Source organism: Apium graveolens, chromosome 5 (assembly GCF_009905375.1).
Source record: "Apium graveolens cultivar Ventura chromosome 5, ASM990537v1, whole genome shotgun sequence".
Taxonomy (NCBI): domain Eukaryota; kingdom Viridiplantae; phylum Streptophyta; class Magnoliopsida; order Apiales; family Apiaceae; genus Apium; species Apium graveolens.
The window spans coordinates 751,902-766,887 of record NC_133651.1 but is presented as its reverse complement, the minus strand read 5'-3'; the positions used below and the strand labels follow the sequence as shown (position 1 = coordinate 766,887).

At 33.1% G+C, this 14,986-nt stretch overlaps 1 protein-coding gene across 1 annotated transcript; it reads left to right on the top strand.

Moving 5' to 3' along the window:
* The first annotated feature begins 2,411 nt into the window (after positions 1–2,411).
* On the top strand, positions 2,412–4,082 carry LOC141661430 (CLAVATA3/ESR (CLE)-related protein 25-like). Its single transcript, XM_074468440.1, has 2 exons — positions 2,412–2,855; positions 3,328–4,082. Exons 1-2 carry the CDS (start codon positions 2,614–2,616, stop codon positions 3,365–3,367), a joined length of 282 nt encoding a protein of 93 aa, XP_074324541.1. The 5' UTR covers positions 2,412–2,613; the 3' UTR covers positions 3,368–4,082.
* Positions 4,083–14,986: the final 10,904 nt, after the last annotated feature.

Below are 14,986 nucleotides of genomic sequence, written 5' to 3'. Positions count from 1 at the left end.
GGCTATGGTGAATAGACAATGTTCTGATCCCTCGCGAATACGGAAGGTTGAGCAGAGCTCTTATTGTCTTGCATTTCTACGGCCCTGTTGCGGATCGCCTGGATCGTAGAGGCAACATTGAGTTATCTTATGTTTATTATTTTGCTTTTTCATGTTTGATTAGATATGTGATGGTTTCATGCAATAAGAGATTCGTGAGACAGAAATCTCGTAAATATGTTGTTGCATCTGCAGACTGTTTATGATAATGTAGGATTTAAATAAAATTATCAATTTGATCTGTGTTGCAGTATTCTGGAAACATGTGTTAGTAACCTGGATTCCTTAATATGACAATCATGGGAATTGATAAAATCCATGGATTGATGTTTCTGGAAAGTGAGTCCAATGTCAGCTTAATCATACCATCATTTTATGTACTAATTTATGTACTAATCTGGCTGAAAGAGCCTGCAGGCTGCAGCACAAAAGGCACATACTTTGAATTTTGCTAGTAATTTTGTCGGTTGGTTTATGAAAGACAATGCAATCTAACCTGGGGCATTAATACCTCGATGTATATTCATTATTCACCTCACCTGCTTGTTTCCTATTTTCTTTCTCGAAGAGTCTACAATCCTGTTAGGACTTTCATCTGACACCTTAAGATTTTAGATGAATTGGTTGGTTACTTAACATCCGTGAACCTAGTCCGTGAACCTAGTCCATCCTGATTGAGACTTATAATTTACAAGATGTCGAATTTAATTATGAAATACGATACAACACAGAAACCTGATATAGCATTATCATAGATGTAAAGTGATCACCTAAACCTGATATATGGTGAGTACAGGTTCAAATTAAGGGGAACGGAACATTAACAAAGCTTAGAGACCAAAAAGAGGTGATAACTTTGTTTGAATGGGATATTCATGGACCACCTAACTGATACTTTGAACACTTGATTTACAAACATTCAATGATTCCTGGTGCTTTCACTCTGTGTGGATTGTTACAGTATTGCAGAGACCTCTCTGCTTTATTTCTATGCATGGGGTTTAAGTACACTAGGAGGTTTGAATCTTACTCCATGTCAAATGTCTTATCTAATCTAACTTTGCCTGGAGAGTTGTTGCTGAAATGTCTAAACACATATTTGTATTTTGATGTCTTGGATTTCAACCGCCACAGTTAACATGTCTCCTTGTGTTCTTTTTCCTCTCCATTACTCTTTTCTTTTGCCTTTTTCTGTTCATGCCAAGTTATCAAAGTGTATAAAGTGCAACAAATTATACAATACCTTAATTGATATCTGTAAAGGAACAGAATATGCCAAATGAGGGATGATTCTTTGGCTTGTCGATAAGACAGTGTCACTTTCAATAATCCGGGCTCTCGTTAAAAGAATATCAAGTCCCATCTGTTATTTTATCAATCATGTCTATGTATTATTGGTGTTAAGTAACCAGTCGCTCTAAAACCTTAAGGTGTTGGAGGAAGACCCGAACATGGTCATATACTCTTTAACAATTGATATTGTTTGTTAACTTTACCCCTTGCACTTTCATCTTTTTCGCTCCTTGAACCTGAAGTGGAAGTGGAAGGATAGCTCAGTTAGCTTGAATGAATCTGCCAACAATAGCACAAAATACTATTACTATATATATTTTGTTTATAGTTTTAACTTCAAACATCAGGCCAAAGTAATGCGATGGAACTGCACAGTTGAACTTGATAAATTTTGTTGTTATATATCTCAGGATAGTATGTCAAGGTTCATATTAGCAACTTTCTTCTTTAGTGTACTTTAAAGGCTACAGATTTTGCGAGAAAAGAGAACAGTAATTTCTTGATAAACAGTGATTTCATAGTATATAAACATGAAGTTTAAATGTCATTCAGTGGGAATCAGGTAATTAAAACCAAAGCTAGAGGACATGAAGGTCTGATTTTAGGCAATAATACCACATACTTGCCTGGATTGCCGGGGTCCTGTTTTTCACTCTACTTTCCAGTAACAGCCCTTTCATCTTTTGCTCTGATAAATATATTAGTATTTTTTAATGTTAATTTCTCGATTCCTTGGAGCGTATAATCACAGACTGTAGTACAAGATTGTCCTATAATCAAATGGGCAATGTGCCGTCTGCAGAAATTAAGTGACCTGTTCTTCATTATAATATCGACACTGGCACGAAAATCGAAGCCTTTTCCGAGTTTTGGTTGTGTAGTAAGGCAACAGGAAGCGATAGTGAGGTCCCCTTTGAACGGCTGCATGAAAATGTGCTCACCAAAGCAAAGCTTGGGTTCTGCATTGGACCCCATATTAAACTAAAGCAACAAGGTATAAGAAAACTTTATTAGGCAATCTTTATCACTCATTCTCAGACACTCTTAAGTTCTTAACAATATCCTTGATTCCACATAAAAACAATTCCTCAGCTAATTTCATTCAACATATCCTTAACTAAAGCTGATTCTTTTCTTCTGTTTATATCTGGAGTTGCTGCATATTTATGGTCACCCTCATGATTGTTTTCATCTTATCATTATTCTTATCTCTCGTTTTCAAAGGCCCACAAGTTCGTGTTGCAGAGAGTATATAAAGGGGTAGAACAGGGAGAATTAGTCATGGTTGGAAGCCGTAGGATATCGAGAGGTTTGCTGGGAGCTGTTTTCGTAATAGGGATTCTTTGTTTACTGTGTTTAGGGATGATAAGCAATCAGCCAAGAAGATTGGCCACCGTTACTGTTCCATCAAGCCAAAGCTTCGCGCTTATAGGAAACCAGAGGAATTCCGGTCATGGTGCTTCTCATTTACATTATGTTAGTAAGAGAAGAGTGCCTAATGGCTCTGATCCTATCCACAACAGGTACATCACTCAATGCCTTCTATTCTTTTTTTCCTTTTTCTGGAACTGTAAATTAAAGAAATTTCACACAGTCACACCACGCTCCTTCAAACTCGTGTTACTAAAGAGTAAAATTAGGGTATCCAACATGCTGCGATGCTAGGACATTGCTTCCTAAACTTAAAGGCATGAGAATGAACAAATCTTATATTTCAGAACCCCGTAAATGATTTTTTCCAGTACCAAGTAGGGAAAGAAATATGGACTACTTGTGGGCTGCAGCTAGGTTCTTTGAGTGTGTTAATTTCTGTTATTGTTTCTTTTATATTAAAACTTCTTACAGATTCAAGTAAAAAATCGATTTCATATTATCTGATGTTTATGTGAATTGGCTCGTAAAACCTTGTTCTGCTGCTGTACTCTTCTGACTTCTGAGTCCCTGGATCTCTTCTCTCTTTTCTCACATATACATTTGTTATATTTTGTTCTTCAGAAGAGCAGGGAAGTCTACTCGACCGCCTGTTCGAGCATGAGCCTCTCATGTCTCAAGAAACTTTGAAACTTAAAGAAGCAAACCAACATTCAGTTTTGAAGGAAAAAAATGCTTCATCTGGTATCAGTTTGGAAAGTTCAAGTATAAAACTGTTGTGCCCTCATTTTGTAAATGAATATGGGATTACTATTAGATTTTTCTTCTTATCTCTTTACCAATGGATAATATGCTTTTTAGGGAAGTACATTGAATATCAGAGTAGTTTTTATTCAATATTACATATTTTACTTGAATTATTATATGGTTTTGGGTTATCGATCTCCTCTGCACGCGATTTGCCTCGTGGATGAAGTTTATCTGCTTTCAGGCCTAAAAAATTTACGGTTAGAGAAAAGGACAGTCTGAGGTCTCAAGTTACTGCAGGAGGACATTGATTGAAGAGGCCGGATAATTTACCAGGAGGAATCAGATTCTGTCGAACCTTCTTTCTGGAAAGAAAATACACGAACACTAAGAAACACTGCTTTAGAGGAATCAGGATTTTAAATTCAGAGAAATTATAAATTCTGGAGCTTTTGCATTAAAAAAGAAAAACCAGAAATGAGTAGATGCTGGGGAATGCACTAGTCTCAATACAAGAGTTTTGTGTGTGCATGCATGCATACATGCATGATAGTGATACTGTTAAAAAATCTGAGGGTCTTTGTATTGTTAGCTTTCTGATTATTACTTGATTGCCTTTAAATTTTCATGGAGTGCATATGCATTTGTGGTTTCCCAGTAAAGCAATAATTCCCTGAGGGTTAAAGGAACTTTAGTTTTCCCTTTCAGTTGTACTACTAATGTCCAGTCGTCTGCTAACAGTGACGGAACCAGGATTTCAAATTAGGGGGGCTCAAAATTTTGAAAACAAAGCGTACCTTTTCTAAAACTCATCAATGTTTCGAGAGAGTTGATAACTTGAGTTTGAAAGCATAATACATTTACCAAAGGGTTAGGGACCAAAAGTTTAGAATGTGTAAACTGTTAATGCAAATGTTATAGCTTAAAATATGGGATAACATAGAAATTATCTATTGTTAGAAGTTGTAGTTACAAGTTGATTTTATAATTAGTATCTAAAGTGGAAAGCAAATCTTCTACTGCTGCTTCTTTTCCCCTTTAGCTTTGGCTTTTATTTGCTTCTTTTTCTGGTGTGGATTGATATGATTCTTGAATGTTTCAAGAAGCAAAGACCAGTGGTCTTAAAGTTCAAGTGGGATTTATAATTTAGGAGGCCCTGTCTTTACTTTTTGGCTGCATATCCTAATTACATTTCAAGATTCAGTTTTTCTTTTCTTTCTTGTTATTGATATCAAAAGTATGAAACATTTTTCTGTTTCACAACAGTTAAATTACTGCTACTGCTTCTGCTAATCAACCAATACTGCAACATAACCTAATTACCTAACCCTACGTTACACGGACTCTTCATTTTATCAAGCGGAAGGTAAATTACAGGTTCTCCTAAGGGACTATCCATCCATCCATCTTTAACTTGAATGAAGTTTAAAAGTTGAGTTGGATCATGCATGTTAGGTATCTAAAATGGTGGCTGGCTCTGGAATACTGCATATAAATAGATATAAATCACTTAATAATGTTTGTTTTATGGAATATTATTTCACTTCTTTCAAAAGAAATAAAGCTAAGCTTTATTTGCTTTACCATTCTCCCACACCCAGCTATAAGGTTTAAAGGCCGAGCATATACAACAAGCATGCAAAGTTAAAATTAGGTACAACTCAACAGCAAAGGCTCACTTTTTCATGGGTACATTTTAAGCTTAAAGGTTTAGTAAGCTCATTTAGCTTATCTTAATCTAGCAATCGATAATCTACATTATAATGGTTTATGTTGTAATTGTATGACTAATTTATATTTCGTAGGTTAGCCGACTATGTAGCAAATAAATAGGGTGCATGTCACAGCGGCACGGGCATGCCAAGGGGCATGCCATGACGTCAATTAGCGAGACATGCTTTTCATTGATTTGGCATGCCTTTTTACTAAATTTTTTTTTAATAATTAGTAAAGCTAATATCCAGACATAACAAATATAATTTTAAAATATTTACATATATTTTAATTATATCCTTATTATATCCTTAAAGGGATCTTATCCAAATATTTGGTAGTTATGGTCATGTACCGCCAAAATAATCTCAATCGTTGGATCATAAAAGATAACATCCTGACCGAATTGAAAATAATCACATTGTTCTAATACTATTCAAACACGAGAATACGATATAATTTCCGAATACGATTCTAAATAGAATATGATTAGAGGTTCAATCAATCATAACTAAAAAGGATTGTTTTACTAATCCTCAAATACTAAAATATGATGCAATGATATAACTGTAATATGATGCAATGATATAACTGTAATAGCTATATAAGATACATGACAAAAAAAGTAATTAAATTCAGTTATGCATCGCACGGGCTATAAGTTAGTATCTAAAAAGTTACCAATTTAAATGAGTATTATGATGGTATTTAGTTGTTATAATTTTATATTCAAATTTACTGTATATTAATATAATAATTATTTATTAAATTTTATTATATTTAATTGATAAATGGCATGCCATTTGGGCATGTCTTTTGACAAAAAGTATGTCTATAGGCATGTCTTTGGGGAGTCTCGTGACAGGTACCCTACAAATAAATCGCATGAATTATTGGGTGAAGGACAAATTTAGCCTATTTTTATACAAAATTAACAAAAATAACCAATTTCTGAAAAGTTTGTCAGCTTTAGCCGATGGATACCCAACTGTCGGTGGAGTATTCACTTTACATGAGATACTCAATTGTGAGGGGAGTATCTCATATATGAAATATCCAGCTACCAGTGGGGTATCTTATACAAATTGGGATACACAACTCATAGTGGAGTATTCAATCGGCTAAAATTGGCCACTTTTTTCAGAATGGTTATTTTGATTAAATTTTTTCAAAAATGGTCTATTTTAATCATTTTTTCTGAATTATCTATAAGGTACATATGCATCGAAAGAAATCATCCAAATACTATACAAAATATATGAATCATAACATACAAAGTATCACCCACTGATGTACATTATGAGCTTAAGATTTATGAGTTCAAAAGCTACAAATGGGATTAATTAATTATAAGAACATAATAAGAAATTAAAGAGAAGATTAGTAGGGATGGCAACGGGTAGGATGGATCGAGTTTCGTAAGATCCAAATCCGATCTGTTATGTTTCGGTTCGGAACGAGTTCGAGTCTGGATATTAAAAATAAAGATCCAGATTCGATTTATCGGGTTTTTTGGGTTTCGGATCGATTTCGGGCTTAATTTGGATATTTTAAAAGTAATTAATTAAAAATAAATAAATTTATATTTACTATATAAATGTGTTAAGTAATACATTTTTTTGAATGTCAAGAATATAAAAATAGTACTTTATATATTATTAATAAATGGTTGGTAAAGTGATCGAGGTTTTACTATCCTCAATGTAGGTTAAACTTTCGACTCATTCATGTGTGTGCATTTGTTTAACTAAAAAAATATTACTATACATATGTAGATAATTCAATATTAGCGTCAAATATAATAAATTTAATTATCAATAATAATCCAACATCCTAGTTATAAACATTAGATTTCATATTTGATGTATATAAATCATGTGTTATTGTTATAAAATTATGCAACATAAGACAGTGCTTTCAGATTTTTTTTCGAATTTCGGCTTCGAATCGGGTTTTGAACGGATTTCGGGTCGGGTATCGGTTCGGTAAATCCCAACTGTTTTGGATCAAAAATAAGATCCGGATCCGGATCTAAATTCAAAAAATCGGATTTGGATAAATCCAAACGGATCTAAACGGGTCAGGTATCTGTCGGGTCGGGTAAAATTGTCATCCCTAAAAATTAGGGTTTAGAATAGTATATTAGATATCCACAATCTCATTTAAGGTACAAAAAAATTGTCTGAATATCGCTCTAAATTATTAATATTAATAAAGTTTTCAAGTTTTAATATAAAATTTAACGACAAATCAACTATACTAACTTTTTATTTTTATAATCAGGTGTCTGCAGTGCCATGACACTCTGCTTAAATGTGCATTCATCTCAGTCCGAATATAGGAATTTGGGGTGTTAACTTTTAAAGTCTGTACTTAATTAGTTGAGCTATATTGGTTGGATAATTATACTAAACTATCATAATAACCCGTGCGAGTCACGGATCATTATCTAGCAATTTTTTCCGATATTTTCTCAATTTCTTCCCCTATATTTTCACAATTTTCACTTTCTCTCTCTCAAATCTCTTTTATCATCTTATTTATTTCTCTCGACTCTCTCAAAACACAATCACCCACATATATTTTTATGATATTACATTGCTTTCTTTATTGGTTATCTGAATTTTTACATCATACAATAACTAATGATTACAGAAGCTCATTTAGCTTATCTTAATCTAGCAATCGATAATCTACATTATAATGGTTTATGTTGTAATTGTATGACTAATTTATATTTCGTAGGTTAGCCGACTATGTAGCAAATAAATAGGGTGCATGTCACAGCGGCACGGGCATGCCAAGGGGCATGCCATGACGTCAATTAGCGAGACATGCTTTTCATTGATTCGGCATGCCTTTTTACTAAATTTTTTTTTAATAATTAGTAAAGCTAATATCCAGACATAACAAATATAATTTTAAAATATTTACATATATTTTAATTATATCCTTATTATATCCTTAAGAGGGATCTTATCCAAATATTTGGTAGTTATGGTCATGTACCGCCAAAATAATCTCAATCGTTGGATCATAAAAGATAACATCCTGACCGAATTGAAAATAATCACATTGTTCTAATACTATTCAAACACGAGAATACGATATAATTTCCGAATACGATTCTAAATAGAATATGATTAGAGGTTCAATCAATCATAACTAAAAAGGATTGTTTTACTAATCCTCAAATACTAAAATATGATGCAATGATATAACTGTAATATGATGCAATGATATAACTGTAATAGCTATATAAGATACATGACAAAAAAAGTAATTAAATTCAGTTATGCATCGCACGGGCTATAAGTTAGTATCTAAAAAGTTACCAATTTAAATGAGTATTATGATGGTATTTAGTTGTTATAATTTTATATTCAAATTTACTGTATATTAATATAATAATTATTTATTAAATTTTATTATATTTAATTGATAAATGGCATGCCATTTGGGCATGTCTTTTGACAAAAAGTATGTCTATAGGCATGTCTTTGGGGAGTCTCGTGACAGGTACCCTACAAATAAATCGCATGAATTATTGGGTGAAGGACAAATTTAGCCTATTTTTATACAAAATTAACAAAAATAACCAATTTCTGAAAAGTTTGTCAGCTTTAGCCGATGGATACCCAACTGTCGGTGGAGTATTCACTTTACATGAGATACTCAATTGTGAGGGGAGTATCTCATATATGAAATATCCAGCTACCAGTGGGGTATCTTATACAAATTGGGATACACAACTCATAGTGGAGTATTCAATCGGCTAAAATTGGCCACTTTTTTCAGAATGGTTATTTTGATTAAATTTTTTCAAAAATGGTCTATTTTAATCATTTTTTCTGAATTATCTATAAGGTACATATGCATCGAAAGAAATCATCCAAATACTATACAAAATATATGAATCATAACATACAAAGTATCACCCACTGATGTACATTATGAGCTTAAGATTTATGAGTTCAAAAGCTACAAATGGGATTAATTAATTATAAGAACATAATAAGAAATTAAAGAGAAGATTAGTAGGGATGGCAACGGGTAGGATGGATCGAGTTTCGTAAGATCCAAATCCGATCTGTTATGTTTCGGTTCGGAACGAGTTCGAGTCTGGATATTAAAAATAAAGATCCAGATTCGATTTATCGGGTTTTTTGGGTTTCGGATCGATTTCGGGCTTAATTTGGATATTTTAAAAGTAATTAATTAAAAATAAATAAATTTATATTTACTATATAAATGTGTTAAGTAATACATTTTTTTGAATGTCAAGAATATAAAAATAGTACTTTATATATTATTAATAAATGGTTGGTAAAGTGATCGAGGTTTTACTATCCTCAATGTAGGTTAAACTTTCGACTCATTCATGTGTGTGCATTTGTTTAACTAAAAAAATATTACTATACATATGTAGATAATTCAATATTAGCGTCAAATATAATAAATTTAATTATCAATAATAATCCAACATCCTAGTTATAAACATTAGATTTCATATTTGATGTATATAAATCATGTGTTATTGTTATAAAATTATGCAACATAAGACAGTGCTTTCAGATTTTTTTCGAATTTCGGCTTCGAATCGGGTTTTGAACGGATTTCGGGTCGGGTATCGGTTCGGTAAATCCCAACTGTTTTGGATCAAAAATAAGATCTGGATCCGGATCTAAATTCAAAAAATCGGATTTGGATAAATCCAAACGGATCTAAACGGGTCAGGTATCTGTCGGGTCGGGTAAAATTGTCATCCCTAAAAATTAGGGTTTAGAATAGTATATTAGATATCCACAATCTCATTTAAGGTACAAAAAAATTGTCTGAATATCGCTCTAAATTATTAATATTAATAAAGTTTTCAAGTTTTAATATAAAATTTAACGACAAATCAACTATACTAACTTTTTATTTTTATAATCAGGTGTCTGCAGTGCCATGACACTCTGCTTAAATGTGCATTCATCTCAGTCCGAATATAGGAATTTGGGGTGTTAACTTTTAAAGTCTGTACTTAATTAGTTGAGCTATATTGGTTGGATAATTATACTAAACTATCATAATAACCCGTGCGAGTCACGGATCATTATCTAGCAATTTTTTCCGATATTTTCTCAATTTCTTCCCCTATATTTTCACAATTTTCACTTTCTCTCTCTCAAATCTCTTTTATCATCTTATTTATTTCTCTCGACTCTCTCAAAACACAATCACCCACATATATTTTTATGATATTACATTGCTTTCTTTATTGGTTATCTGAATTTTTACATCATACAATAACTAATGATTACAGAAGCGTTGTTGTATAGCCCAGTTGACATAGTTTCTTATTTTTTACATCAGTTTTTAACTGATATTTTAGTTTGTCTAATATATCAATTATTTACCTAAAAATAATGTATTACATTGTCTTTAATATTGGTCCAAAACTAATATTCGCATTGGTCCAAAACCGATGTGAAAAATAGAGACTTTTTATTACACTCAAGTAGATATATGTTTTGAATATTTTAGACATCAGTTCTGACCCGTTGTCTATTAACCTTTTACTTGTAGTGTTGTTAAAAAATAAAGTATATAATCCCTAATAATTTAAATAAAGTATACGAAATATGTTAATGAAAGCAATTTATTCTTAGGATACACTTCGGTTATAACTTAAATTAGGATATCCATGTCATAGTTCTTATAACATATGTTCGATGTAATTAATTTCATAAAAAAATTACTTGCAATATATTCTAGAAAATATATGACACACTAAGTGATTTTTCACCTACACGTCGATTCTTTCTTTGAAATTGATGTATAACATGTTGTATTACATAAAATAATTTCCTACATCTGTTGTTATTTAGCTCTTAAACATCAAATTTCTAGCAAATTAATTTATATCTATGGTCATCTTATACATCATCATGTACTAATGTCTATTGAACTTATAAACCTCGATTTTTTAAATTAATTTTTTTATTTTTTTCTTAGATATCACTTTTGCCGACGTCGGATTTTATTCTCATCGAAGGTATTTTCCAGTTCTCGCATGTCTTTCTCTCTCTCAAATCTATTTTATCATCTTCTTTCTTTCTCTCGGCTCTCTCAAAACACAAACACACTCACATATATTTAATGATATTATACAACTTTCTTTATTGATAGTCTGAGTTTTTTACATTAGACCATAATCCATGTCTTGGTGTGTATAACTAGAACTGACAGTTCGTTTCGTGTACTTTCATGTCGTGTACTTTCGTGTTTCATGTCATGAATACCAAACCCAAACCGAACCGTTAAGGATTCGTTTCGTTTCGTTTCGTGTTCGTTTACCTTCATTTCGTATACGTTTCGTGTCGTGTTTCGTGTAATCTATAATTAATAATAAAAATAAAGATAAAAAATATATATTTAAATATTAAATTTTTACTAGTCGAATTTTAAGTCAATAAGTCATAAAGACTCAAGTGCAGTCAAGTCTTATGGAATTTAAATTTGAATCTATTTTGTATATATTTTCAATAAATATTATATGTAAAATATTATTATAACATACATGTATTCATATAATTTTGATAAATTTATTTAAATATTTATTTATTTTGTGTACTTTCGTTTTGTGTCGTGTACCCAATTGTAAACCCAAAACATGTTGGGTATAATTCTAACTACACAGCAACAATGGGCAGTTATATATATAATAACAAGAACATGGCAAATAACCAACTACCCAACTGAAACATGAAGGCAATAACAAACTATAAAGACTGTAATTGACAAAGAAAGTAAAGAAAACTTATCTCTTATCGCTTTCCAAATTCTGATAAGAAGAAGAACACAACAGCTGAGTCGCCAAACCCTTCAAGAGGACTTGACTGTTCTTGAAGAGATTATTGCCCACCACTTAAGCCGTGATGGAATGCAGCAATATCGCTTCCAGGATAAAACAACAACAGATCAATCTGGCCACAGAACCAACAATGATCAACGGCGACTCGCACCTCAGTTTGCCCAAAAACCTATGCAACTCATATATGTTTGCGAGGTAGGCACCGAGACTTGTATCATTTTAATCTCAAGTATACCTCTCAATATATAGGCATCTCAAGTTGCTCTTCTTCTATTTTACTCGATGTGGTACACCAAGTAACAAAACAGAAAAAGTAAACAAAATGGGTTTTCCTTATTATTTATATTATATCCTGATTAATTAATATTAATATTACAAAATTATATTCAGAGTATGATTAAAATAATCCTTACTCAATATATTTTATATTAATAATTAAATAATCAATATAAATAATTAAACTTGTAATAGAAAAGAAAAATATAAGAGTTCCCACTAGCACTAGGCCACACAAGCATTCCACTTATGCTAGTAGTTGTAAACAACACTAACACAAGACGCTATATAAACTCAATATCTTTCTTTTACAATACCAATGTGGGATAAAATCCCCATAACCCATTTCAAACAAGCAACTTTGTCTCAATATATTCATGGATTCCACTAAAAAATATCTTAGATCCAAATATGAAAGTTTAAGTCCTCATGTCAAGGAACAACCTCCAAGTGTTAGTTTCCGGAAATCATATCAAGAACATATATAAAATATGCCTCAAACTTTCCATTTTCTAACAATCCCCCACAAATCCATAATTAAATTGCATACCAGATTTTATCATGACTTGCTTTTCAGAGTCGGTACCCTCCCGGGTTTGAACCCTCCTAAGTCCTCTACTTCGATGGCTACCGGATACAGATGGAATGTTACACCTTGAATCTTTATCCGTTGGGTGTAACCACACTCCATAGACGACGACAAGTCAAAGGCTATGGTGCCGATCTACGGCTTTGAGACGTTAATGATCATGTCTCGATCCTGTTCGTCGAATGTTTCGAGGAATAACCCTTTCCTCTAATTGCGACCACGCAATTACATTCGCTTAGCTGGGCATCTCCAGAGATGTACTGCTATCATCTCGTCAAACGACTTGACCCCATTCAGAGTTCAAATAACTCTTGCTAACTAGCAGTTCAAGTACCTCTTAAGGTTTATAGGGAATAGACTCAGATACATAAGTATCTAAATGTATATGGTAGAGGTACTACCAATTCATCCTTACAACTTGTTATTACCACATTGAATACACTTCGAAGGATCTTCTCTCAGGTGTATTGGGTTCCCGCTGTTGATGAATTATGATGGGTTACCAGTCTCATCCCCAACCTCGACTTAAGGACTATAGCATGCTCAATCCCTTTAGTCAGCGGATCAACTATATTATCATAAGTTCCTATGAACTCTATAACAATAATCATATCAGACACAAGACCCCTTATAGACTTTAGTCTAACTTGGATGTGTCTCTTTGTTTTAGCATTATACTTTACACTTCAGACTTTGTCGATAGTTGTACGGCTATCACAATGAACATAAATGGCAGGAAGCGGCTTGCTTACTACAGGTAACATACTCATGAGTCCATGTAACCATTCAGCCTCTGTCCCCGCGGCATCAAGTGCACATAACTCAGCCTCAAAAGTAGACCGAGTAATCAAAGTCTGTCTAGAAGACTTTCAGGACACTGCTCCACCCGCAAGGGTAAACACATATCCAGTCACTCCATTGGAACCAGATTTCTTAGTTATCCAACTTGCATCACTGTACCCCTCGAGTACCCTCGGAAATATCCGGTAATGCAAGCCAAGGGAAATAGTTCCCTTCAGATATCTAAGAACTCTATCCGGTGCCTCCCAATGAGTCTTGTTTGGACAGCTTGTATATCTAGCCAACTTAGACACAGAATAAGAAATATCTGGCCTAGTCACATTAGCAAGATATTGCAAACTCCCAATAATCTAAGAATACCTTAACTGAGACACAGGAACTCCTGAACTATTCTTGACTAAGACAACTTTTGAATTATATGGTGTACTAGCGATTCTATAATTTGAATAACCATACTTCTCAAGTATAGATTTCTCTATATAATGAGACTGTGACAAAGTTATTCCATCAGTTGACTGAGTCAACTTGATCCCAAGAATCACACTAGCTTCACCCATATCCTTCATCTCAAAGTGCATCTTCAAGAAACTCTTTATCTCGTTAATAATCTCAATATTGGTTCCAAACAATAAGATATCATCTACATACAAGCACACGATCACACAATCATTACCTCTAACCTTATAGTAGACACACTTGTCACTTTCATTAACTAAAAAATCCGAAGTCTAAAACAGTTTCATCAAACTTTTTATGCCAGTCTATAGGTGCTTGTTTAAGGCCATAGATGGACTTGACTAGTCTACATACTGTCCTCTCATTACCAGAAGCAACAAATCCCCCAGGCTGATCCATATAAATCTCTTCTTCAAGGTCACCATGAAGAAAAGCTGTCTTTACATCCATTTAATGGATGATAAGACCATGTACAGAAGCCAATGCAATAAGCATTATGATTGTTGTCATTCGGGCAACTGGAGAATATATATCAAAATAATCAATGCCTTCCCTTTACCTAAAGCCCTTAGCAACTAGCCTAGCCCTGTACTTATTTATTGAGCCATCAGGGTTTAGCTTCCTCTTGAAGATCCATTTACATCCAATAGTAGAACACCCTGAAGGGAGATCAACTAACTCACATGTTCCATTTGAAATAATTGAGTCATTTTCACTCTTTACAGCGCCTTTCCAATGCCTTGACTCCGAAGAATCCTTGGCTTGACGGAAAGTTAAAGGCTCATTCGACATTGTAAGTGATAAAGTCACTTCCAAAGTCCTTGACTACCTTTGCACGCTTA